Source organism: Chelon labrosus, assembly GCF_963514085.1.
Source record: "Chelon labrosus genome assembly, chromosome: 23".
Classification (NCBI taxonomy): domain Eukaryota; kingdom Metazoa; phylum Chordata; class Actinopteri; order Mugiliformes; family Mugilidae; genus Chelon; species Chelon labrosus.
Genome location: NC_140356.1, coordinates 12,616,924 through 12,644,698, shown reverse-complemented (window position 1 = coordinate 12,644,698; position 27,775 = coordinate 12,616,924). Strand labels below are relative to the sequence as shown.

Sequence of the window (27,775 nt, the reverse complement as noted above, 5' to 3'; positions counted from 1 at the left end):
GCCTTCTGACTAAAATAATAAACGTTTTTGGAGCTTGACTATTTCACGCTTTCACTAGACTTTTATTAAATGTGTAAAAAAATAAATAAAAATCTGCTGTTCATGCTTTTAATAGAAAATAAATTTAAACGCCCCTCACAGGCCTGCTGCCCGGTTTGAGGCCTGCAGGCCTGAGGTTTATGTATAGATGTACCTCAGCAGCACCTGCACACCACAAAGCTTTCTCCATCAGCAAAAAAAAAAAATAAAAGAGAGAGAAAACGAATGGATGGAAATGCAACCCATCATTTCCACGGATGTTATATTCTGTTTTAAATCATCACTATGCTCAAACTGAACCATTAGACAGACTCCCGTGTAACTGCTGAAGTAAACAGAATATTAGATAGCTCATTAGTGACCGGTGCATCGCGGCTTGTGATGCATTTTCAGATATTAAACAGAGCATCACATGTGGCATCACATCGCATCTTCCCAGCCCCCTCTCCTTTATATCCCGGGATTAGTTTTAGTGGGCGGATGCTGTTGAGGCTGCACTTCTTGGGCTGAAATGCTGCAAGATCAAGTGACCACGTCCAGATGGCTAATGATTATCAAACACTACATTTAAAGCCAAGCTGTAGCAGCTACTCCCTGTCCGAGGACAGCAAGGAAAATGCCTCCACTATGGCATCCTTTCTGGTTCCTATATTATGGTTCATTAATAAATCGCAAAAACCTTTCTAGATGAAACCATACGACCTGCTGTAGACCTGATGGAGGCCTGGTGTCCTCCTGCGCCGTCAGCGGGCCTCGGTGCCTCCGCTCCTCATCCTCCTCCCAGCTTTTACGCAGAGCTGCACACCGCCAGAGGAGGCCGCGCTGAAGTGAGCCCGAACCGTGTCCCTTCCTCACTCCAGGACGCCTAATATATGGGGGGCGAGCGCTGGCCGTGCTCCTCTCAGATGGCCAGTCAGAGTCCATTTACCTGCTGTTGATAATTAGGCAGATAACTATACGCGGACAAAACTCTTCTAATATTTAGAAGTGATGGAGCTGGGTTCGGTTACACCCCCTTTCAGAGTGAATAGCGACAGTGAAATTAATCCGCGGTGACTCGTCGCTGCTGCTCGGCGCTGGAGAGCCGGGGCCCGGAGCCCCTCCAAGCCCTGACGTGGTTTCCACCTGGAAACGCTGAAACTGGAGCCGCGGATCATCTGTTTGAGGGGCAGCCGCGTGCAGGAGATGAGTAGGCCTCGATGAATATTTAAAACACTTATTTGGTTCTGTGCTGCCGTGCCGGGTGCCAGATGAAACAGGTGCCAGCGAAGGGATCAGGTGGACCCTGTGCGTTTTTTTGTTTTTGTGCGTAAAGGGATCCAGACCACGGGACGCTGAATGAAATAATAATGCGGAAAGATTTGGACTGTTGATTGAAGAGAAGAAGAAAATGACGTTTTATTTATGATGTAATGCCTTCAAAAAAAAAAAAAAATAACATCTCATCATAAACCCCCCATATAACACATGATGATGAAAAAGATCAGTTAGGCAAATCCTCACACAAAGGAGAACATCCTGAATAATAATATAGCTGAATCTAAGCTCTCCAGATATATCCACATTAAATGATTGGGGAAACTGAGAATAAAAGAACTTAAATGACACAAATATGTTTTAAAATGACATTTTAATCACGTCAAATAAAGAAAAATAGAAGATAATAACCCTCAGCACGTGGAAATTATTAAATATATTGAATAAAACTCTGTAAAGATGGCAGTAAAAATAAAATGGACTGTAAAAATAATAGCCTAAACTGATATTTGGAACTGATATTGAAAAAAAATAATACCAAATTTCTGCCTTGTACTTAAAAATAAAAATAATAATAATAATGTGAAAGTCTGCTACGTATTCTGTTTCGTGTGACTGTCCTCACAAAATCACCTTCTGCAGGGTCTCACACACCGCTGCCACAGCCAGCACTGTCTCATACTGTCTGCTCCGGGCCCTTGTTGCAGCAAAGAGGGTGGTGGTGGTGGGGGCATGTTAATCAGTGGTTCATCTATTAGTAAAGACTGCAGGGATCGTGGTACTGCTTGCTGCTGTTGCACCCCCACACTGTGCCACTGAAACAGAGCTTGTAACCCGAGAGGGCCCCTTGCCTGCCACCCAATCCCATCCTGAAGAACCTAACACCCAGGCTGGATGTCGGTGACCGGTTGATGGGCTGTCACCTCATTAAAAAAAAAAAGGCATGTGTCTGCCACTCCTTCACTTTGGCTTAAAAAACAAAGGGATGCGTGGAGGCCTCAGGTCGCAGAAGGCAGGCAGAAGACGTCAACAGGAAGTTGCGCAGCCTCTTTATGAACACAGACGAGTATAACCTGATAGCCTTCATTAAAGAATGCACACACGAGGCAGATTTGCTGCTAAAAGCTTCGCTCTGGAAAACTCGGCAGCCGACGGTGATTGATCATAACTTGGAGCAGACAGCCCATGAGCCTAATGTGGAGCCTCGGGGCATCGTAATGCCTTAAAAGGCCGCAGAGGCGCAGGACACCTGACCGACCCTGCTCGGGGCGGACCAATCAGGCAGCTGGCGTGTGGCATTACGTCATGGAGGCCCGCAGTTTGCCTTGACCAACGCACTGCGGATAAAACAGAAGCTTTAAATATTTCATTGAGGAGCTCAGGTTGCTGGACTTCTGGAGGTCAGGACTTGTGAAGAGACAGATAGCCTCGTCCTCTCTTCCCTCCCTCCCTCCTTCCCTCCCTTCATCCATCCATCCATCCTCCTCTTCTGATGCAGGAGAAGGGGAAGCAGGGTGAAAGCAGAGGGTTGGGCTTTTTAAAGAGGCCGCATAGGAACAATAGTCTTCAGATACGGTGCACGGTGTGAAGTAGACAAGTCATCAGCTTGTGCTTTCACATGTTTCACAGAATGCAGCTGTAGTTTGCGTCTCCTAAAATGTTATTTAGCAAAATGGGTGTGACAGGAAGAATTTGCATCCAATTTTACACGTATAGGTGAAGGCAGTGGCTCATGGGGAGGAAGCAACCTTGACTATGTTATCTTATGTTTAGACTTAATGGATGGAAAGCCTGCATTACTAACAGGGGGGCGTGCAGTTTCAAAGGTAATGCATTCAGTATGAAAGACATAAGACACTTGCACTTAAGAAATTGCAGGATCAAATGTTCTGACTCACACAAAAGAGTAAAAGTCAGAGTATCTCCACCTGTGCTGCACCTTTTTTTATCCGTCTCTTGAAATACCTCAAACATATATATATATAAAAAAGAAGAAAAATAAAGCCACCTCTGCTCAGCAGGCTCTCGTCTTGTTTGCTTGGGCCTTTGTTGGCACACAGACACGTGTCGATCACCTGACTGACATTCCTGGCCCGGGATGAAGACCCTCTGGGGCTGTGATGTGGACACGCTGGAGCTTGCGGCCTGGCACAACATATGCAGAGGAAGACATGTGTGCACAGGAGGAGTATCCTATAATATGGCCTGTAAGCATTCAGTGAAAGGCCACAATGCAATAATAACAAACACAGAAGCACGTTTGAGGAGAGGGGAAAAAAGAAGACAAACAGGAAGAGAGAGCAGATTGCTGCGTGACAGAATACATTTTTTTTTTTTTCCAGAGGAGAGGGGATTAAACAGCCTTATGTCACAGCATTTATTTTCCCCCCGCTGTGATTATACAGAGGAGGATTTTTTTTTTTTTTTTTTAGCAGAGGATAGAGGAGGACTGGGGCAGGCTTGCGCCCCCATCTGGTCCGCGGCGAAACAGCACCCACATCCTCGCATGTCTCTGCTGCCCTCATAGCAAGGTTAATCTCACACGCTTTAATATCCCCTTCAAAATAAAACCCCAGGCAGACGCTTAGCAGATTTGGCGCAGATCACTGCTGCATAGTACAAGACTTATACAAAGAGGAGCCGCAGCGCGCACTGATAAAGACACATGGTGCGTTTTTATTCAAATGTCGGCTGCTGGAGGCAAACCAAAGCAAACGCTGGGATCATTTTAGACTGGGAGACTGGGGTAGTAATGGGATTCTCAAATTTCACAGCACTCACAGGGACCATAGCAGACAGTGGCCTATATTGTACAAGGTGCTGAGGCGTGGAGGGGGGGTTTGGTAGGCAGGATCACGGTGCTACACTGACACCTGGTGGAAAAGCTGCTCGTAAAAGGTTTGATTTTGATTTATAAGCACTGTGAATGCAAACACTAGAACAATTATGTCCAATCCTGAGCACAAAAATGAATAAGGAAGTTTTTGGTTTAACAGGTGATGGTGTTATGGTATGAACTAAATCCATTCATCCAATTTTACATGTTTATATTCAACTTTACACTTTAAAACACTTTAAATATCTTCCTTCTTCTGTAACCGCTTGTTCCTGTGAAGGGTCGCGGGGTCTGCTGAAGCCTATCCCAGCTGTCATCGGGCGAGAGGCAGGGTACACCCTGGACAGGTCGCCAGTCTATCGCAGGGCTAACACAGAGAGACAGACAACCATTCACACTCACACCTACGGCCAATTTTAGAATCACCAATTAACCTAACCAGCATGTCTTTGGACGGTGGGAGGAAGCCGGAGTACCCGGAGAGAACCCACGCAGACATAGGGAGAACAAGCAAACTCCACACAGAAAGGCCCCAGTCGGCCCATGGATTCGAACCCGGGACCTTTACATAAAGATATTAAGAAATACATATGAGGTTTAGTCACTTTCTTGTCAGCGCCTGCAAAATACGGAAACACAAAACGGCAATCAATCTCAGACAGAGACCGTCTATACACATTGAATGTTTTATTAAAAAAGAAGTTATAACAGTTTATTTTATACACAACTATTTATGAGGTTATAAGCCTATTAATAGAGAGCATTTGTCTTTTTGACAAGCATGCCCACTTCACAATGCAAAGAAAAAAAAACAGAACAAAAAAAAACAAAAAACAAGGAGGGCAAAGAAGGTGATAAAAATAAGAAGACCAAGAATGGACTTTTCAAAACCCCCACCCCCCAAAAAATAAACCTTTTGACTTTTCAAACCCTCCAGTATCACACACGAGGTACCAAATACATAGTTTATATTTTATTTATTTATTTTTTTCTTAAAAACTGCCGTTTTCCATGCTGTGTGCGTGTGTGTGTGCGCCTGCTAAGTCCCCTGACGGCAGCGGCCGGCCCAGCACAAATCCACACACGAGCACGAGACAGAAGGGGAGGTTTGCACCGAGCGAGACCTCGACTCCACACCAGAAGCATGCAACTGCCCGGGGGGGAACACAGTCAACACATGGGGGTGGTGGTGGTGGTGGTGGTGGTGGTGTGATAGTGATTTTACAGGATCAGGGTGTTGGTTCTCTGCAGCTGTGCTGATAAAACAGAGAACGGGCCTCAGACGTCTTGTCTATGGATTCACGGTCCACCAGTTCGTTTGCTAAACCCTAGGCCCTTCATTCTTATTACATAAAGCAAGGTGTGTGCATTCATTTGTGTGATTATAGTCGTGTACTAGGTTTCCTGTGGAGGTTTCCACTCAGGATTTTGACATTTCAGGGGAGAAAGCCAAAAAGGAACTTAAATAAAAGCACAATAAACATTTTTTTTTTTTTTCTATTCAAAACTAATTTAGAATTCAAGTTGCAGTGGGAAACACAATCATTCACTGGCTTGCGGGGATTCTCTTTAGTCCTTGAGTTAAAGGTAACCCAATTTATAATAAAAAGGCAGTAATCTGTCTTAACACTGTGTAAGCATGTATGGGGAGTTAAGAGAGAGGAAAAAAAAAAAAAAAGGAGGCCACTGAAATGATCCGATGGTTTACCAGAGCAACACCAGGCCACAGCTGAGTAGATCATCAATTTATTGCTCAGCAGATGCAAACAGTGCTGAAAACCAAACCCATGTCTTTTTCTTTTTTCTTTTTTTGTTTCTGTAAAAATGACAAAAAGTAGTTCCCTGTTTCACCACTGCATCGTAATGTGCTTTTTTTTTTTTTATTACTATTACTTTCAGGTACAATACTGCACAAAAAGTAAAACTTTGTCTCATAACAAAAAAAAAAAAATCTTAAGATCAACTTCTCACCAGAGCGATAATTTAGCTGAATCATAACTTCCATCGATGGTGCTTCATGGCGAGATTAAAAAAAAACAAACAAAACCAAAAAGGGGGTCTTTTATAGGCAGCTTAGAAGGGGGGAAAGAAAAAAGACAAGCCAGTTGTGAGAATGGGGAAGTTCACCACAAACACATGTAAAACATTCATGTAGCTGTATACTGCCTCGACCATCGCAGTTAAAACGGCTCCAAAACCTCCTCAGGCCGGACGAGAGAAATTATTATCCCACATCTTAAAACAGTCTTCTGATAAATATTGAAAATTAAAAGCGAACAAAGGAGGTGCGCCCGCGTTCAAATGTGGTGATATTCATTAGCACGGAGCTGTTACGATAAATCATGCTTGTGGAGAAAGTCCAAAAAAAAAAAAAAAAAATAATGAAAGGGCTGAACCACACTTTTGATTTCTGTACAGTTACTCGCTACAGGTCACCCTAGTTTGAAATCACTCATCTGTACAACTCTGAATCTGAAAGGACAAAGCAGGCATGTCTATGGGGTATCTCACATACAACCACAAGACAGACTAATAATCTGATGAACGCTTTATCCGGTAAGTATACCAAAACTACCTAACTCTATCTGTAAGACAGCCACATAGCATTATGTTTAGTTGAAGTCACCACCCAGCAAAACTAACTACCCTGGACATGTCAAAAACACAGCTCAAACAAATATTAGCATGATTTCCATCCTTTCAGAACCTTCTGGGTGAAAATATGTTAATCGCTATGCAAGATACAACCAAACTGTATTTCAAACCTGAGCCTTAAAAGTCTAACAATCCTACATTAGCTCAAATGAACGCCACGCCACTCAGCCCCGGGTAGTTCCCCTACGTAATCTGCCACGAACTTTAGATGTCATATCACAAATTGTACAGGATCGAGCTGCAGGAGGAGGAGGAGAATAAAAGCGAGTTAAAAGAATGTGCTTTTCTGGTTTTTCTAGAAGTTATCCGTGGCTGTTTCTTTTTTTTTTTTTTTTGGACTTCTTCAATGACGAGGCACAGAAGAGGGAGGTGAGATCGGGGTGATGAGGTGACCTCCCAAGTGTGATTCAGCCTCCAATCTTCCACTCGGGGCCCCAAAACTCTGCCACAGAGCGACCGGTGATTCTTACTGCGATCTACGAAGTGAATACGTTTCAAGGTTTACAAGGTGGTCGGACCGCCGCCGCGCGAGCCTCGACGAGCAAACACTGGGTCAGTGTTTTGGGTTCAACACTGAGTTTTCATGTCCTATCACTGTACATGGTATATATGCTGTACACACACACACACACACACACACACACACACACACACACACAAACACACACAAAAAAAAAAGAATCCGAACGTGCTGACCCCCCCATCGGGAACAAACGTGAGGAAATAAAAGTAGGGGAAAAACAAAACTCAAGGCTGCAATTTCTCTCCACCCGTCGTGGATTTACATCTTCACTGAATCAACAATGAATAACGCTAGAATTATTATTATTTTTTTTTCAGTTAAGAAGTCAAACCTGTACACGTTAATTCTCCTCAACAAAGGAAAAATATATATTTATATATATATATTGGGCTCTTATTTTATAATCTCCAAACAGAGATCCTGGTAAGCAGACAAAGAGTCCGGTGGATGCAGTCTGGGTACACACCACAGATCAGACCAATATGAAGGGCATGCACTGGAGCAGATATCCGAGCTGCGGTGGAATGTGAGGAGGGCCGATACAACGCTAACTTGCACGTAGAGTCACAAATCAGATCGCCTCAGTAACCATATGACCATTTTTGTTGCTTTTTATTCAGATCAAAACAGACTTTAGCAAATAGACAGAAAAAAAAAATAATACTAACGACGCCAGAAAAAGTCATTCTTGACCAGGTTTGGTGACCATAATACAGAGGCACCCTACCCAATGAAAACGTTCGAGACGCCTCCAGACAGGAAGCTTGCATGGTCAGATGGTTAAAGGGTAGCTCTGGTCTAGTTTCAGTTCCCACAATACCAAGCGAGTCTGACCTGAATGTCCACAAAAACCTTACAGTAGAGCTGTTCCTCGCTTGTGAGCAGCAACCTTACAGCTTGTGCAGTTAGCGCGTAGGCTCCACAAAGCCCGGCACCTAGAGCGCATCTTTGCCATCGCACTCAGTCAGTCCCCCTGTAACGAGACATGCATTAAATCAATTTGTTTTCCAAGACCCCGACCTTGTCGCGGTGGCACGTGTAAACAGGCGGCTGCAGGGGGTCAACAAAGAGGTAACAAAAAAAGTAACGTAACAGCCAACGCAGCATTCAAACTAAACGAGGAAGAAAGACGTGTGTTTTCCCGGCGCGCCTCAGTTAGGACGTTGAAAAAGCTTGGGGAGAATTCAGGGTTGATTTATGAGTGAGTGTCCTCGTCTCAAATACTGTCTTGACTACAGAAAGCGGAGACGTACAGCGGGGCCAAGCAACATACAAGCAGCTTCGCGGCGGAGCAGCTAACAAAACGTCGGTCGGGATCGGTTAGCATTGTGGGAAAAGAAAAGACGATTCAGGTCAAACTGAAACTTTTCTTCTAAGGTGAAATCTGAGCAGAGAAATCAAATGTTCACAGGGGAACAGCCTACATGACGCACCTAACGAAACGCAGAGATAGCAGGCAGAGGATGTGAATCGCGACGTCTGTGAAGGGAGAAACGGCTACAGAACGGGACGGGTGTCTGTCAAACACACCAAAAGGCTAGATATCCATAAAAATCCTTGTTTAGTAGTAATAATAATAATAATAATAATAAAAAAAATCAACTTGTTTAAATATGAATATTATAAGTCTGCTTTCTCATGGTTAGGAAATCAAATATAGTCTCTGTGGGGGTTAAAGGAGGGGGAGGGATGGGGGAGCCCTCCTATTACTACAACTCCATGTCCTGGGCTTCGTCTTCTGAGAAATCAGACATGGAGCTTTCAGATGAAGAGTCGCCTGCCCCCTCTTCCTGCTCCTTCAGAGCCTCCTCTGTTGCATATTTCTGGATGTACTCTGTGGAAGTAAACAAAAAAATGTAATTAATATAATTTTTATGAATTTGCACGTGCAGTACTCCAACAGCCTCATCTAAATGCAACATATATATTTTTAAATCAGGTCGAACCTTTGATTTTCTGCTTATACTCCTCTGGCCGATGAAGGTACATGGCAGCTGCATCACCATTCAGGGGATCGATGGGGTTTGGGTAAGCCAGCAGTTGAGGCAGGAACGACTCAAAGATGTTGGTCAGATCTGGGGGAAGAAGACAACACGTGATCATGTCGCTGAAAGCTGAAAGAATTAAGCTAAAGATAATTATATGAACTGCTCATCATTTAATGGCAGTCGGTTTCTCCAGAATCTCACAATCAATCTAAAAGAACACGGTGGAGAAGTGTTCACCCGTTATTTTGAAAATTATCCGTCTAATCTACTGTATGCACTGTGCATATACTACTTAGCAGACCACAAATTTAAAATCCTCAGCCCGATAGCTTCATGGAAACTAGAGCCACACTAATCCCTTTCACTAGATGTCTAGCAGCAGGCTGAGGCCTAGCAGACAGCCTGCAATTCTCCTCTTGCCTCCTAGGTGTCACTGTTGAGTCCGTTTAAGTCACAAACACTTCCCCCGGTCTATTGTGCAGGAACAAAAATGATTAAATCAGTTGCTTTTGCTGTGACTCATTTCACACAATGCTCGCTTGATTAGCCGATTCTTTGCACGTTTGTCCAATCTGATGTTCTTCCTTTAAACACTCGAATAAATCTGTATGTGTGTTAAACAAGCACAAACAAAGGTAAGTCACACACATGTGATTCTCTAGAAAAGCTGACCTGATTTACCAACAGAAGAAAAACACAGGAATGAATGGTTTTCAGATCATTTCAATTCATTTTTAACCCAGTTACACAAACACCATTTAGGGCTCTGATATTCTCCTGAATCTAGTTACGATAAAAATCGAAGGGATGCTGAAACATCTGCTAGGTATGCGACTGTAAAGTCATTAATACTGCCCAAATGCTATTTTAGTACTGTGGAGGGGATGTAATGGGAAATTAATGGGAAAATATGCAGAGAGAAGGGCACGAGGACATGGAGTGCAGCAGAAAAGACACAGCGAGAAGAGCAACTGGGCGAGAAACGCAGCATAACAGGAAGTATAATCACTGCCACCCAGAGTATGTGAGAATGTCTGTTACAGGAGACAAGACACTAAATCATTCCCGTCTAAGGTGACCATTGCCTGACCTTGCTGGGCGAAGGTATTACCTCATTAGTGTTCACCTTTCTCCTTGGTAAGTAGATTAGGGTCTCCACTGTTTCATGGGCCCACACTTAACAAGCAGGTGGTCACCAGTCTTTTTTTTTTTGTGCCGATGGCTCCGTGTCACGTTCTTCACACATAATCACACACGCTCTCAGCGGGGGGAACTTAATATGGGCACATGCACAGCGTGGCCACTCACCATAAAGGGCTGTCCATGTCTGGTTGATGACATCTAAGCACACCGTCCCTGACCTGGGAAACCGAGAGGAAAACAGAGTCAGAGGGTCAAAGATTAAGGGAATCTGTGTGACTCCTTGTGGCGTTGAAAGAGGGTTTCAGTTATTCAACAAAGGCTTAAATGTGACGGAGAAATGAAAACTTAAAAAGGACACAACACATATACTCCTTCCAACTGTTTAATCTTGTTTACTTGTGAGATATCATGTGACTATGTTCGTCTGTCAGGGTAAATATAGGCCAATGAATAACCTCATGGATGCTTCAGTTATTGAACTAATCTCCTGACTTTATTATTGTTGACATGTTTTGAACCACATGTCTTGGATATATTTACCACGGACCTTACATGCTATTTGGCCATTCTCCATCAAGACTAACTGTAGACAAAGACATCATAGAACTTGACCCTGTCAAACATCAGTGTTCGCATTTTGTCAGCTGTCTTCTGGTGATGAATGTGAAACGTTTTGATGAGAACAGCCCGGGTGAACAATTAAGGAGGCACGGGTTCAGCCTGTTTGTCAGAGGATCTGCCGTCTAAACAGTGTGCTATTGAGCCCAGACAAACAAAAACACACTGAAAAAATAAAGAAAAAACGGATGACTTCCACCAATGTTTTTTTAGTTTACACAACAACAGGCTGGAAATACACAAGGCTCAGGGACTGCAATTCCACAGCTATTGAGTGTCGCCTATTACATTCAAGCTCTTGCCAAACGGGTTCACACAATGCTGATGAGTTGAATCTCTCTGGAATTTGCGGGCAAACTGTAGCTTTAAATCTATTTTCTTGTGGTGTAATTCCTGCTCTGGCACACTGGTAAGAATGTGTTTTACTTCAACCAACAATGGTAGCTTGCCAGAGCCTAAGAGGGGAATCAATAGTAGGGAAAGAGACGAATTAGGCTATGTATGAATTCACCGTCTCTGGAGGTCAGGAACAATGAAGTAGAACCTAGAAAGTGTTCACTCTCATCAACAAAAGGGAAAGAAAAATCAGCACTCCAGCTTTCAAATGAACAGAAACCACGAAAAAAATCATTTCAACAAGTACATGGCTGAAATCAACTCACGCTTCATCAATGTTGGGATGAAAAATCTTGTTCATGAATCCTGAAAAGGTAAAGCAGAAATGTGCTCAGTGTGTTAAGAAGACACTCCAAACTGTGATATAATCATCCTGTTATGTGTAGGTAGATCTCCTACCTATAGATGGCGATTTGAATGGGTATTTATCAGGAAGATCTACTCGCACTTTCCACACGCCTCCCTCGTACGGCGCTGCACATAAGGACGGGACACAGGAAATAATCAAAAAACAGTGCTAAGCACAGAGAATAGACTTTTTATTCTACCGCACAACACATCCAAGCCTCCGCGCTCCTAAATGGATTAGACTGCAGAGTTGTGTCAATTTTCTGCACTACACATGAGCTACACACGTCACTGCCATTTTATGCAGCAATGCGTTTTCGGCCCTGGAGGATTCTTTACTTCCAAATTAATTCAAATAATAATAATGCATCGACATCAAAGAGGAAAGGATCCTGTGAGTGTGTCTCCCAGAATAGCTGTGTGTAACAGGAGCCTCATGCGGTGTGCTGAAACTGAACTGACTGCAAACGCTCTTGTTGAGGATGAATGGCAGCTAGCGTTGCTTTACATAGTTTCGAGGCATCATAAACAGGGTCACGCACCCACTTCTTCTTCTTCTTATTGAAGCATAAGTGGTAGTGGTTGTGGTGTGACAGATGCTGCAAAGAGAATCTGAAATAAGTATTTCCTGCTGATGAGGCCACTCTCCTCAAGCCTGACTACACTATGTTTTACACTTCATGACCTCAGGCCTGGTTTCAATCGGTTTTACGTTCCTGGCTTGCTGCAAAGCACCTTTCTATATATTTTCCAAACGAGCGAAAGACAGATTTTCCTGCATTAGCTGCACTCAGAACAACATTCAGCGTCCTTACATGCTCTGTTTGGGGTTCAAGCAGGACAATATTTACTATTACTAGCGTGAGAAGCGCAGAAAACTTGGAACCTGGATGAAAACAAGCTCTAAATCTCCCAAAACACATTTATTAGCACGGATGAGGTTTCTGCAGCAAATTGGGAACATTTAATGGTTTAATGTGTCAGGCCAAAAAGAAACATCTTTGTTAAATCAGAAGAGAGAAACACTTACTTCCTTGTGGTCCGAAAAACTTCACTACAAATTCATTGAGTCCACTGAGGATGGTGACTTCATGCTTGCTCTCGATGCTGCGCGACTGTTAAGGAGAACAGCTTCACGATTGCAAAGACACACAAACAAACATTAACCCAAGTCACGAATATGATTCAGGGTCACTAATGCTTTGGCTTCTCTAGAAAATGGTAATCAGCCGCGGTTGTTTTCAGCGTTGCACATCATCACATGCACTGCTGCAAGGAAGCAGGCAAAGAGTCTGACCTTTTTCCTCTCTCCTACGCGCGATAATTTTATATAATACAAAGTTATGAAGACGAAGGAGAGAAATGATAGCTTTGGACAGATAATGAAAACAAATCAATGCAAGAAAATTACTTGTGGATTCTGCTCTGAGGCCTTGTCCTGGAGACTCGCATTCAATGACAACCAATAGCTTCAGGGCACGTTGTCCTTCGGCAAACTGAATTAAATGCTTGATACTGAATACGACAGGCTCACCCATAACTGCACTTCTCTTTCCATCTGCCGCTCTGTAATCGCCCCTTCAAGTTCTATAAATTTGTGTTATCAGGCATTCTACTGGGAAAACCCACTGTGCTCGCTACATTGACCAGGTTCGAGTAATGAAGAAGCTTCACAAATAACTTTGCTTGGAGTACCTAATTTATGATTTAACTTGTTTCATGTAGCGTTTGCACAAGAGGAAATGCAAGTGTAGGAACTCCCACTATCCAAAACTCAAGCCTTAAGTGTTTAGATGCTCGATTCAGTTGCAAACATAACGGCTGAGATTTAGAAAACCTGTTATTTACCCATATCATCTACCCCATATCCTTTTTCACTCACAGCTGATGACTGTTGGTGAAAGAAATCACTCAGTGTTTTCTTCTGCTACCGCAGTTGCAGAAGCGATTGCAACACACCCTGAAGGATGGTATTTTATTTTCATTCAGTGCGTCTTAGGTCAAATCCAACATTACACCTACAGTACATGGACACAATTTCTTCTCACTCTCCACTGTAACAGAAAACCATCACAGAGAAACGATTTCCCTTTCATGCGATCAGGGGAAGGATTAACAGGAAATGAAACTGAAGCCGAGAGGTTGATCAAGCAAATAAGCATGTGTAAGAGAAAGAGGAAAATTACAAGCGTGCATTACAGAGAGAAGGTACCAGAGATGGGATAAAAAAAAAATAAAAAATCAGTTTTCCATGCCACACAGTAGCAGCTGGCTTGTCAATCCTGATTGAGAGTGTATCCCATTAGCAGTAGCACTGACCCTAAAGGGTTAAATCAAACTGGAGGTTATTTTAAGCTCTGGTTGAGTCTGCTAGGAGCAGACTGAATCCCTGGCTTCAGCAAGGAAATGTGTCATTGTCAGACAGAAGAGGAACCTCTCTGTTCGGACAGTTTGAGTCAAGGAGTCATTTTGAGACTGTGATGCGAAGTCCGAGGCAGAGGATAAGCCCTGACACCAGGAGAAGAACACTCATCTAAAGCTCACCAGCAGAACAACAACTAGCCCTGGGCTTAAAGAAACCCAATTTCTCCAGTACGTCACTATAACGTGCATTATGTTTACATTCTGCAGCTCACCCCGTTCTGCCCTTCATTGTAAGGACAGCTATGCACCTAACCAATACTGAAACCACTGGTGTGTGAGTGAATGTGTGCACTGCTACACCGAGGAGGGGGATGGTATGGACTGTGTGTGTGTGTTATGTTATGGACGACAGCAGTGTGGCGTGGTGGGGGATAAGCTATTAATGAGGTTGAATCAACACCGATTATACTGCAGGCTAATTGACATTGGCCATACGGACCGAGATGGCCGAGACGGGGCCGAGATGTCGGCGTGCCAGATTTTCACGTCGACTTGCGGACGCTTGTTGACGTTTAGGAGGCGAGGTTTTACGAGATACTGTCACAGCAGTGTGAGTCAAATTTACGGGAAAGAACAAACGCAAAGCCGGGGGTCTTAATGACGTACATGACAATCACATAACCACAGCGGGACCACGTGAGAAGAGGAGAACGGTGGAGAGAAAGCAGCTCATATTGCACTGACTTACGTGTGACACGGTGTTGCACTCCCGCGATAATGATGTGAACACGCGCACACACACACATCACTTGTAAGCATGTACAGTATGTGAAGCTGGACTGAGAAACCGTCTATCAATCAATGCTCTTACAAACACAATCCCTCACCAACCCCACCCTCCTCAAAAGCATCATCATATTACTCATATTCAGACACGTGTTCCCAGAAAACATATTACTCACAGTGGCGTTACTCCCTGGCCTATAGTTTCATACAGCAAGGCCCAAAGCTCCAAATAATAGTTTCTTCCACCCACAAAATAACTATAAGGCACAATCAACAATGCCTCCCTCACACTACAAAAGGAGTTTGGCATGGCTGTTAGAACAGAAGGAAGTTAATGGTAGAGCTTGTAAATTCCCAACTGTTTGAGGGAGTGGAAGATGGATCATGAGCGTGTTTGGCAAACTGCCACTCAGCCAGCCAAAAGCTAGGTAGCTGAGTGGACGGCCACAAAACTGGATAGGCAGGATGTACAGTACAAGTAAATATGGAGTTGACGTAATGTATTCTCACAGCTCAACGACCAACCAGGCGCACAGCTTTGTTTGAAAATGGTAGGCTAAACTGTCCGCATTAGGAAACTCTATCAAGGTTTGTGTTTAACGAGATTGGCTTTAATGAACTTATCAGAAACGAGGGAAGGTGACTTTCATGTGGCGCAAATGCCAACTTGTTGTGTTTATTTCTAATTCATTTAGGCTGATATGCCTGCCAGGTAGAGTGCAACATGGCAGATATGGCTAATCTAGACATAATGTGCAGGTTATTTTTATTTTTTTTGCCCCCCCACAACTAATTAATTGAATGATGAATGTGAGTTGATGGTTTTCATTTAAGCAAAGTCATTGTTTTTCATTCAATCCTAACCGGGTGACAGGCAATTAACTCAAAAAAACAAATGTGTTTTTGATCAAGGTTATGTATTGACTTGTTCGTCGTTCCTAGTACAATGACGATCTGTCCATCCCCCCACCTTGGATTAGTATAGATAAGTCATAATCTGTGGACGGCATCACGTCAATATCCTTTTACAGAGACACACATAATCTGATAAACAATGGCCCAATCAATCCTGACGAACATACACACACATCCTCAAGCGGCCCTTATTGCAACAGCAACCCAGTGTCGTGTGTTAACACATTTCATTGCAAGACTTTCGTCATATAAGGACGTAGACATTTGAAAACACTAGCTCGCAAGCGAAAAAACTGCATTGAAAGAATGGGTCTAAAAGAGCTACTTTCAGGGTACCAATTATCCTCTTAAAGTTTACTTCAGGTCAACGTTATCCTGATTTTTATTTAACTTCATAAAGCACATTTAAATACCTAATTGCAAAAATATGCAGTAAATAGCATTTACGGCTGTGGCCTAGACATGTCTTGTTTTTCTTCTGGTCCATTCAGGCAACTATCCCTGCCTGAGCCGGGATCAAAATATCCCATCCTGACCAACCTCTTTCCAAGAATGGAAAACAAACATGATGGAGAATCATAAACAGCACTCCGTTTCACAATGTGGTGTCAAATACGCTCAAACATTTCCCTCTTGGAGACGGCAGTTGTTGGCACTGGCTTGTTTCAGTGCACTCAGGAAAAGCCCACTCTATGGAAAGGTAACCAATCCAACATTATCTACTCATTCTCTTTCTCATTTTAAACTCACTTTTCAGTCATATAAGAAAATATTGTATATGTTTTATGTATCTTTGTACATTTGAAACTTACTACGCAGGCTAGTTTACGCCATTTACATCTCTGCATACAATACTATGACCACCTGCTGACCGCTCTGGGTTCAAGCAATACTTTTTTTAGAAATGGGGAGAGAACGGGGTTACTGAATAACAGAAGGGACACCATGAAGAATTTTCAGTTATTAATGTCACTGACCAGCAAAAGACACCGTTTCACTGGGAGAAAGCAAAGCTGAGAAGTCACTGCATGATGAAAGGCACTAAAAATCCCCCCAAAAAAGACAGCAGGGAGGGGGTTGAACTTAAAAGGAGAGAATAAGGCCAGCCAACGGAGCCAAGGGCTGAAAAAAGGGGACAAAAGAGCAAGAGAAGATGATGAAGGGAGTTTTTGAAAAGTCAAAGAAAGGTGAAAGAAAAGGCGGCGAAAATGCAGTACAAAGGAAATGAGTGTTCGACCTGGTGAATGCTGATCTGGCCTTGAAGGCTGTGGATGAGAATGACATTAGGCACTTTCGAGACGCAGGAACCTTTTTATAATTCCTAAAACTGTTGAGGAAAGTACCCCGTTATACTGCAAGAGCTGAGAACGCTCCTTTTAATGGTCCCTTTAGATCCTACTTCAGGGTAGGGACTTTTTGCGCATGGTGACTGTGCAACTGTGAATTAAAACAAATACTATACTATGCTATAATAAATAACACTGGAAAACGTTAGCTAAAAATAGAAAAAAAGTCAGAGAAATGTACCGACAGCAATATCCCCTCCACCAGCAGCTCCCCAGTAGGTAGTTTCTCTCTGGGAGTCTCCAAAACAGTTGGGTCTGAAAGCACTGAAAGCACCTATTGTTGGTGTGGACTGAAGGCCAATGATGATGTGTACACACTGGGTTTGACTTTAGTAAGAAGATTTATGCTATAATAGGTGATAAAGGCAAGCCAGTTTACAAGGTGACAACCATGTCAATATTAGCGAGAGATTTGAAAAGTGCAAACGTTAGGCATTATAAAGCAAGTTTGTTCTGAACATGGTATGGATTGTATTAAATTGCAAGAAAAAGAACAAGACGCAGCTTGTATAGCCTTAAAAAAAAAATAGAGAAGCTGTGCAAGCTTGGATGCAAGTAAAATTGTCAAAATTTAAGGGCACATCTCTGTTTAGAGATGAGGAACTCTGAGGCAGCCACCTCTCTTTCGTTTTCTCTCCCTCACACACACCAACTGTAGCAACAATGTACAATCAAAGACCTTGCAGATGAAAGGCAGGAAATATAACAGCTGTCCTCAGGGTTTAAGCAATAGGGAGGCTTCCTTCACTACCAAGAGAAATGCACATAGTAATGTTCTTTACCTAGACAGAGAAGAAGGCTTCTTTCAAAGGCTTCCAGCTACATTTTGAAAGAAAGAACAAAAACAAGGCATGTGCAGCTGAAAAAAAAAACAACAACAAAAAAAACAGACAACTGAGTCAATACCAACACTTCACCAACAACAAAAGCTTTCTCCCAAGATGAGCTGAGATATAAGGCCTGAGGTAAATGAATATCTCCAGTCCAGTCCCGTGTTTCAATGTGCCTGTGTTTGAGCATTCAACTTTGTATGTATTAGTGCAGTGCACTGAGCCAAGCAGGATTACAGTGTGACCTCCACTTCACTCTGCTGCCTGAAAACAGAGGCAGCTAGTGTAGCACAGCAACCATCCTGCCACAGCAGGCAGAGCCAGTGATAGGCAGGGTGTTGCTGTGAGTAAGAGCGAGATTTAATCAGCTCAACACCAAACAAACACTGTTCTCCCCGGTGGTCGTCACCAGCCAACCTCAGTGACCCACTCCTCCAATGTCTCCCTCTCATAAGGAGGTTTACATTTCCCCCCCCAAGCTGGTTTCTTGCCTTTATTGCTCATTAAGACAAACCCTTGCTCAATGCAGATTTGAAGCCTGACTGAACTGCCTCTATAATATGAGAAAAAAATACAACCAAAAACCCCAGCTCATTGACGCCATGGGCAGATAATCCTGTGAATGCATGATGAGCCAAAAGGGAATGAAAATGAGAATGAATCACAAGAGATGCCAGCAACTGCCATTTATCCAGACAACAACTGGCTCAAACCAACTTTTTTTTTCATTTACGGTAGGGATATTATAAAAACTAATCAGATTTATTTAGCTAGCAATATTGACTAAAGAAACAGTACCCTGGAAGAGACAGTACTCCTTGTAAAAGGTTACAACTACAGTAGCTCAGACCACAAACTTTATAAAAGGGAAAGTCTAGATTAACTTGCTGCTAAAAGCAAATTGTCAAGCCAATGTGTCAGAACTCAAATGTCATTAACACCACTGAAGTATTCTTTCCATGTGGGGTTTGGTCCACGGTAGAATAGGGGCACACCGTAATAAAGAGTTTGCGTACTTGCTTGACCAATTTAGAAATCGCACTGGACATAACGTAATGCTATGCTTTCAGCCAGTTATGACTCATGAACTTGAGTTATCGCAGGGAATGAACTGGACAGCAGTTAAAGATACTGAAAAAACAATGACAGATGGTGACACTCAGGAATTCCTAGGGTCATAGTCATAAGGGCTGGCCCAATACTACGAACGTGTTAAGCACTAGAGCTCATTCTGATGTAAATTACCACCAAACCACCATGTTACTCAAAATTCCTCCTCCTTACCAGCCAGCCACTCACATGTTGCTGCATGCATGGTTGTTGTCGTTACTATTATGAAAATTTGAACCAGGGATGCCCAGATACTAATTCTGAGGCTATACTGACAAACTTGTACAATTACTCGGATACAACCCCACCTGATACCGCTTTATGGCAATGTACTGTGTCTACACTCACATACACTGCAGTTATAATTTGTAGCCAAGGTTAGCTGCGGAGGTAGGGGGCGGCAGTAGATAACAGGAATGCACCTCTAAGCTGGTTTGCCAACCACCAAGAAAAATACAGGAAGCAAAGGTAGGATGGTTAAGGCTGCATTAGCTTACTCCCGCCTGCAAAACATTCAGATGCTGCACAACAAACCTATAAAAAGACTCCACTAAAACGTGCTGGAACACGCTATAGCAGAGAGGGACAATAGAATAACGCTACTAGCATGATTTGATGAATCAAACTGCCTTCCACTTCTATTACATCGCGTGTTTGAAAAAAACAATTAATGCTTCTCCTTTACGCCACTGAAACCTTGGACACGCTCAACATGCTGAATTCAAATTACTATCTTTTCAAAATCTCAAGAGTGCCGTTATTGAGCAATGCCGGGCTTAAACTGTCTGTTCTCGAAGCATCCAGCTCCTTCTGACACACTGAGAGTCTGAATACTGATGGAGGACCAGCGTGTGCGGTCTGCGCAAAAGAAAACCTTGCAGCAGGTTTTACATATCAATGGACATATGGCCCCAAAGGCCTGACTCACTGAAATCCAAGTGTAAATGTCTGGTAGCTGTTAAACACTGCACTCACTGGAGGGAGGATGGGAAGTAAATTAACCCAAGTCTCAGTTCTGCTTTGAAAACACAAGGTCTACGTCTATTTTTATTTATTTATTTAATGTTATTTCACATATGATATGAGCCACAGTAATAATGACAGCTTCTCTGGTAAACATTCTCAACAACAAACAAAATCAATAAAATGTAAAAAGTTGTCTTTGCTAGCCACAATCTGCACATGCAAATGATAAAATGATATAATTTAATATGCTAGCTCAAAAGAACTATGAAACTAAAGTAGTCAGCTCAATGCTCAACAGTTAACCCAAACTATTAAAGACTTTGCCACGCAGATTTGGTTTTCGTTTGATGCAAGACTTCTATCGATGGCTACCTCCCACTGTGAGAGCCGAAGCAGCACAGAATTGCACAGGCTACGTTCTTTGTCTTTGCTGGTGAGAGATGAGAGCCCACCCACTGCAATCAAATGTGAATCCTTCAGCTGCTCCTCCTCTCAGCCCTTCGCTAAATCAACAGTCTATTTACAGCAGTAGCTCTGTCTCTGTGTGTATACACACGTGCGTTTGAGCCGCGTGCATGTACGCACAAATGATTTGGTCGTTAATGAACACAAAACTGAGCCGGTGCACGAGAAACAAAGGCCTGAATCTGATGTAACAGTGCAATGAGCAAATCTAAGAGACAAGATCTGCTGTCCGTTGTAAAGACAAAAATTCAACAGGCGCGTTGAGGAAACTACTAAGAAACTAACTTCAAATTTAGATGCTAATTTTATCAACTTGACACAGACAAGAAATGCACGGCAGCAAATCAGCAGATAAAGTCAAGTATAGGGTGTGGGCACTGTGGCTTGCACTTTTTTGATACGGTCCATTAACATTATATGTAGGCTCTTTAAGCAGAGAGAAAACATTATGTCATTTTTGTGTCAACATTTAGACAAGTGGACTCACAGTCCTTGGCCTATATGGCAAAACATGCAGTTACTCCCTGGTCACTCCTTTGATTTTCCACATTAGAGTACAAGTGCACATGAGTCCAAGAGGCAGGCAGAGCTCTGCATCTCCCAAAAAAAAAAAAAAAAAGAAAAAAAATTCACGCTAAACAAAGAGAGGAACTTCAGTCCATCTGTTTTTCTAAAGGGAACTCAGCCATGCGTGCAGGAAGCTTCACTGTTCGCACTATGGGATTAACAGTTGAGGGCCTCAAATCTCCTACTGTCAGAGATGCCTTGCTGCTGGACCCCCAAAACAGGACTGTCAATCAAGATGCCCCCCTTCCCGACTAGAAGGGGCCTCATTTACAATTCACTAGGTTAACTTATGTTCACTCATGAAGAACTATAAAAGGGATAAAGAGCTGGGAGACTGTCTGGGTCATTTATCACGTATTTAAAGACACATCCAAATGTAGATAAAGGGGAAGAAGAAACTTTATTGTATTTAAGCTTTGAGACTGACTGCAAGGGATCTTTGAGATTGTGATTGTACTAAAGGGGCACCGAGTCCACTTCTGTAAGGTATAGCGAGATGTATAATGTACTTCGAAAAGTCACATCGCCAAAGTTTACACAAGTTGGCTGAGGAAGAAAACAGTTTTTACCATTTATATTTTATCTTTTCATAAGTATTAGCAAATGGACCAAAAACCTGAAATCCTGTGCACAATAACTGACTGTATACAAATCAAAACTGACTTTTTATATTATGTCTTTTTTTAGCTTTCCTGCGACTCCCGTGACCCATGATCTAGGCCGTCTTAACACCGTACCATCACGGGTTGAGTTTGCGCTTATACGTGCAGATTAAATATTAACCTTGAGACACAGTGAACATTGACTACAAAATGATAACTAGGCTTTAGGGCTAACGGTAGGCAACAGATAAAAAAAAAACTCCCATCGTCAGAAATAATGATTTCCATCCAAGCAACTTATAACTGGACTTTTGAATAGATAAACCGCAACATGTCTTTTGTTAATTGTGTGTTTTTATATCTACAGTATACCCCCATTTTAACTGTCAGTACAGAGAAAAATGGTACAGCAAGCTTTCTATAACCTTCTTAGCTTATTTGTTTCTACTGCTGTAGAATTATTCCACGGTTAGATTATGCAGGTTCATCACTCCAGAGAATTCCTCGTTCTCTCACGGGTACATCATGCTTCTACTCACTTGATCAATCTCTCAGGCAGGAAAGGGCAGAAAACTGCTGGTTCCTTCCCTACAACAAACTGCACCTAGTTTGTTCAGTCCCGCAATAATAGAGGGCAGATTAGCTGCCCATGACAGTGTGACATGGTCTGACACAGCAGCAGGAGGTGCAGGTCACAGGGGCTCATGTAAATGGGAAACACAAAAGACTCCAGTGCTGATGCTGTCCGGATGTCATGTTGCAAGGGCACAATGGGGCTGAACCACTAAGCGTAGAACAGATAAAGCTCAGGATTGGTATTCCACAAAAAGGGAGGTGAACCCTGCCTGCCTGTATTTGCCCTGTGATTGTGGAAAACGGAATAAATCTGGGCAGCTAAAGGCCAAGTGTTGCCTCGAACAAATCAAAAAATGCGATGCTAATCTGTCAACTAACCTTGTAAAGTGACAACAGAAATGCAATCACGACACAGGACACGATATAATGTGATTCAGCTGATTTGGGGCCAATGATCAATATACACCAGCACTGAGGCCAGGTGACATGATGGATACTGGGGAGGATTAAGCATGCAACACCCCTCCCAACAACTCCCTACAGTCTTCAGTAAAAATTACCGGTGGTCATGCTTCAGAGAACGCCGATCCAATAACTGCCGGACCTTCAAGCAGAAACTGAAAGGTTGATAAGGGATGTTATGACCTAAAAGCCCCTATGCTGCAATGAGGTTCATACACCGCATGTACAAATATACACCTCAAGTATTCAGGCTTGTGCTCTGATAAAGATAAACACTTCATGAGACCAGTGACTGCAATGGCAAATTCAAAAAAAAAATTAGGTTAACTCATTTGAGAGACCAAGCCTAAAACTTTGCTCCTTGATGTTAAGATCCCATTAGTTTGTCTTTTGGCAGGATGTGAATACATTTTTACTAAGGATAGTTAATGGCTTACATAACAAACTCTGTAGCTTGTTTATGAAAAGCCATGCAAACAATGAGATTTCCCCCAGCTACAAGTCCAGTGATTATTATCCCACATAAGATTTATAAAATCTTACTGCTCATCTATCATGTGCCAAGCAAGAGATAAATTATAAATATTTCTTGTTGAAATATATTATGATAAAACAAAAGTACAGTAACAAGATATCCTATGGTGTTGAGATTATCTTGACTGCATATATACCATTGTACGGATTAATCTACGAGCTCTCTTCTCTGCCCTATTTTCCACATTGAAATCAATAGGTCAGACACCACAAGAGCCAGTCCACAACAGGCTCCGTGCTTTGTACTTTACCTGTGCTCAAATTCCAGCAGCTTGTTGCTTCAAAGCTTTTGTAAAGCGAGTAGACCCATGCTGAACACATGCAAATAATAGCACAGATTTCTACTTAGTGCATGCAGTCAGGCCCGCACAATAGGCTGAATATAAAGCTCATTGTAATGACACACTTTGCTAAGACTCTTGCTCGAGAACATCATGTTCCAAAATGAAAGGGACGCGTCCAAGAGCAAGATGGACAGGTCATTGGCAAGAATTCTAATTTAAGGTTTAGAAATCCGATCTGTCAAGAACTGGACAATAAATGATGTCTTGTGCCACTCAAGGCTATAAGTCTGTAAAGGACGGCGATGAAAGAACAGCACACACAGAAAAATATAGGCCAGCGTGAATCAAAACTTAATGACTTCTATATGACTATTTTATTAAACTGTAGAACAGCTACCAGCATTTAAACACAAAGACTGACTATCAGTGCTAAAACTTGGCTGCAATCCATCAGCTTGCTTAGGACAAAGCTTAAACCCAGTGATACTACTCGTTGAGGTCATTCTGACATTCATTTTCACGAATTCCCTCCCGGCCTCCGCTCTAGATTTTTTTTGCTCTCCGGTGGCCACAGCAAATTAACGCGTGAGGCCTCTCAGAAGCTGCTCCTGTCTACGACGCGGTGTGAGTTTCAGGTTTTGGTTACACCAGGGCGAGACGCATGGGTAGGGAGCAAAGAAAAAGAGGTTTTCACAGCTAGATTTGCTCTGGGGACACGAACAGAAGGAAGGAGACCACCTGAAGCCTGGGGACCTTCTTAATTCAGCCACCAAAAAAAAACAAAAAAAACAGCCAAGTCAGCAGTGAACCCATGAACTGTGTAACCCAACTCTGTAGGCCTACATTTAAACACACATAGCTGTCCTCATCAACTCTTGCTGCCTGGTCTTGGACGGTATGGTAAAACACACAGGTCATTGTACAGAAATGAGCAGGTGGCATACACAGGACAAACCTGCTCTTGCTTGTCAGTCAAGTCGCTCAACATGGAGAGGGGGGTGTACTGCAACTGTAGCGTGTGCAGCAAACCTTAAAAATGTTTGTGCAGTCTGTTTCACTAGCCTTTCACAGCTGCCATAACCTACACATAAGTAATAGTGGGAAGCAGACACTTGCTCAAACAAGCACTGTTTTCTGGCTTGCAAACATAACAAAAATGCCTCTGGCCAAAACAACAAGACAGTCACAATAAATTAGGAATTAGGAAAACAAAAACAAATGCTTTTTAATGGAACAGTCCCGGATCAAATCACCCTTCAGGACTGTTATAACGTTCAGTTTATGCTGAAACATTGAAAGAAAGAGGTTAATTCAGCTGTATGGTCATTCTGGAGGATGTAGCTTGTGGTGCAGTTAAAACTGTGTTGAACTAAACAGTAAAGTCTCTCTGCTAGTTAGCCTAGCCCACTGACTAAACTGGGCTGTCGAAATACTAAAAACATGTGTAAGTTTAACACAATACAGTTCAATAGTACTACAAACCACAGCTCCAAAATAAAAATACAGCAGAATCAAGAGATATCTTGGTTATTTTTAAACCACAACTTTCACAAAGCTAAGCCAAGATCACTGTATTAAAAAAGGGCTGGTTTCCACAAGTGTACCTAATGAACTGGCAACTGGTATTTTGACATGAATAAGGCTAGTAATATTCAATCTGATGCTATGAGGCAGGATGTATAAGATATATCAATATGGCGAAGGAGGACTACACAGATTCTTGATTCACACAAAATCAAACTACCAAGACTTTTCCTTTTTAATTATTAGGCTGAACCTGTTGAGGCACTTCCCCCTTGTTTCTGGTTTAAGTCTGACCAGCCCACTACTAACCCCATATTTGAGTAAGCTTTACTGCCATCCCATCAGCTGTTTTAAGTCCCTCCCTCTTGTGGTTTCCGGCTAGTAACAGCCTACCCAATCATTAAGCTGGTTTCCACTGTGCAGGGACAAAAACAAAAACTACTAGTTCATACTGTTCTAGAACAGGGTACGGGACCGGAGAGGTGTTGTTAGGGTTCACTTCTACAGTTTCCTTTGTCAGCTCGAAGTGAAGCTAAACAAACACAACAGAACCAAACGTGGTGACAAAACTCACTGGATCTAGAAGTTAAAGCATTCCACAGTGAAAACGACTGCAAGCACATGACACCTGCTGTACTGCTGTACTTTCTTTTTTTTTTAAAAACAAAAAAAAAAATACAGCTGCCACAATCACTTCCAGTTCCTGCATTTCCAAAGACAACAAATTAACACCACTCTTAAAATGATAGCCTTGCACATGTCTGCTTGTAGACACTGATGAAGTACAGTGAGACACACTGATCAGGTGGCCATTTTGATGTTGAAATTAACCAACAGACTAGCCTAGCCAGCTGGGCAACGTTACAAGGCAATATTTCAAGTGCCACATGGGGGAAAAACACGAATGCATTAAAAAAAAAATAATAAAACCTTAGCGGGGTTACAGAGCAAACCTAAGTACATACAGAAAGATACACACGCTGCCATAACGCCAACGTTTTTTGTTTCTAAGAGTGGAACAAAAGACAGCAGCATTTTCAGTTGGCCTTACGTTATGTAAACAAGCTCCAGTGTCAACGTGTGAAGGAGCAGTTTGACTTAACTGCCCCATAAAAAAAACAACAAGCTGGACAAAGAAATCAAAGGTGTTTTACACGGTCTAACCGCTGCCAGATCTGTTGGTGGCTCAACAAGATGAAAGACGTTCATGTTTTTTTTAAAAAAAGAAAAAAAGAAAAAGGAGAATAACGTTAGCGTCTGGTTCGGATGTTGCACCAATTTTCAAACGCAGACAACAAGCTAGACAGCTAACGTTTGTTACGAGAAACACAACGTTGGAGAAAAAAAATGCTAAAAAAGAATATGTGAGCGGTGTATTAAGCTAATACAGCTGTCCCGATAAGCGACTGGAGGTTCGCAGGACAGAAATAGCTAACACTTGGCTTTGCTAGCAAAATGTTGTTTACACAAAACACCAGTCATTCACACTGAAAGCTCGTTCTGCTTTGGGTTGCCAAGACAAACAAACAGTAACGCTGAATACAGTTTACACGTATAACATTTCCTTATAGGCCAAGGCATAGCTGACCAAACAGGCGATTGAGAGACAGTTGTTTATGTTCAGAAAGGATACAGTTTCACCACATCGGTATCCATTCGCCTTTTACCCGGACTTGGAGACGACATTTTTGCTATTTCCACCGCAGAACGCCAATAAGTACGCTGAAAGCTAGCCCCCGAAACGCTAGACAGTCTAGCAAACGGTACTATCCGAAAGTTAACATTGGTTTTCGGAAATGTCCACGGCAAAGCGTCTTCACAGGTGAATGTGTCTCTATCCTAATGAGAAACTGAGCTAACGTTAGACCTCTGCCGTTCACTGCCTCTCAGCGTTCTGACCATGGTTCTGACAAGCAAGGATCCCTCCGCGGGCTACGTCATATATGCGCGACAAAACGTCACCATAAATGGCCATCTTTGTAGTTTCATCTTAAACACCTTTGTTTTCAGTAAATGTAATTCCAAGGTAACATTACACACTACCCACGATGTTTTTTTTACAATTTAGGGTGATTAACTACAAAGAAATAGAAATACCATATTAAAAGAACTTATGGGCACATTCTTCATGATTTCACAAGCTTACACTCATTTCTGTGACACTGGCTCTGTTGTTCTTGTCTTCCATGTTCTCAAACAGATAAGTGTCACACCCACATGTTGTCTGTCAGCTTATACGCCCCAAAATGTCTGGTACCAGCTGACATTTTGAAGTCCTTTTGAAGAACAGATTCTCTCAGCCATGAACAGTCAGCATCCATGTTTTTTTTAAAGTCTTTTTTGGGGCTTTTTAAGTCTTTTTTTAAAATTACTTTTCAATAAAGTACAAGTAATTTATACAACACAGAAAATTCCAATGAACATATTGTTGCATTTGTGTAACTATCAGCTTTATATGTTCAAGATAAATAGCTGCCACTGAAGTTATTGATGAAAGACAGTATACCACAAAAAACCTTTGAGAAGCTGTATAAGCTATAACAGTAATCAGATATTTGCAAGACTCATATCTGATTGTTTTGACTGTATTGTCTTTGTATTTACAATGTCATAATTCCACTCTTTTCATTCCATTTATTGT

At 42.4% G+C, this 27,775-nt stretch overlaps 1 protein-coding gene across 1 annotated transcript; it reads right to left on the bottom strand.

Annotated features, from left to right (window-relative positions):
• Positions 1 to 4,804: 4,804 nt before the first annotated feature.
• ube2h (ubiquitin-conjugating enzyme E2H) lies at positions 4,805 to 27,164 on the bottom strand. The gene is made up of 7 exons (XM_084573243.1): positions 26,768 to 27,164; positions 12,834 to 12,910; positions 11,855 to 11,929; positions 11,722 to 11,761; positions 10,607 to 10,659; positions 9,257 to 9,385; positions 4,805 to 9,144 (listed from the first exon to the last, which is right to left on the bottom strand). The coding sequence occupies exons 1-7, from the start codon at positions 26,818 to 26,820 to the stop codon at positions 9,020 to 9,022; spliced, it is 552 nt and encodes a 183-aa protein (XP_084429369.1). The 5' UTR covers positions 26,821 to 27,164; the 3' UTR covers positions 4,805 to 9,019.
• Positions 27,165 to 27,775: the final 611 nt, after the last annotated feature.

What these genes read in the sequence shown, in the direction of transcription:
- ube2h (XM_084573243.1), bottom strand. Translation starts at nt 26,820, where the DNA reads ATGTCGTCTCCAAGTCCGGGTAAAAGGCGAATGGATACCGATGTGGTG. An exon ending in GATACCGATGTGGTGAAACT is followed by an intron (nt 12,911 to 26,767) that starts GTATCCTTTCTG and finishes ACAGTCGCGCAG; the next exon opens with CATCGAGAGCAAGCATGAAG. An exon ending in GTTTTTCGGACCACAAGGAA is followed by an intron (nt 11,930 to 12,833) that starts GTAAGTGTTTCT and finishes CCTTATGTGCAG; the next exon opens with CGCCGTACGAGGGAGGCGTG.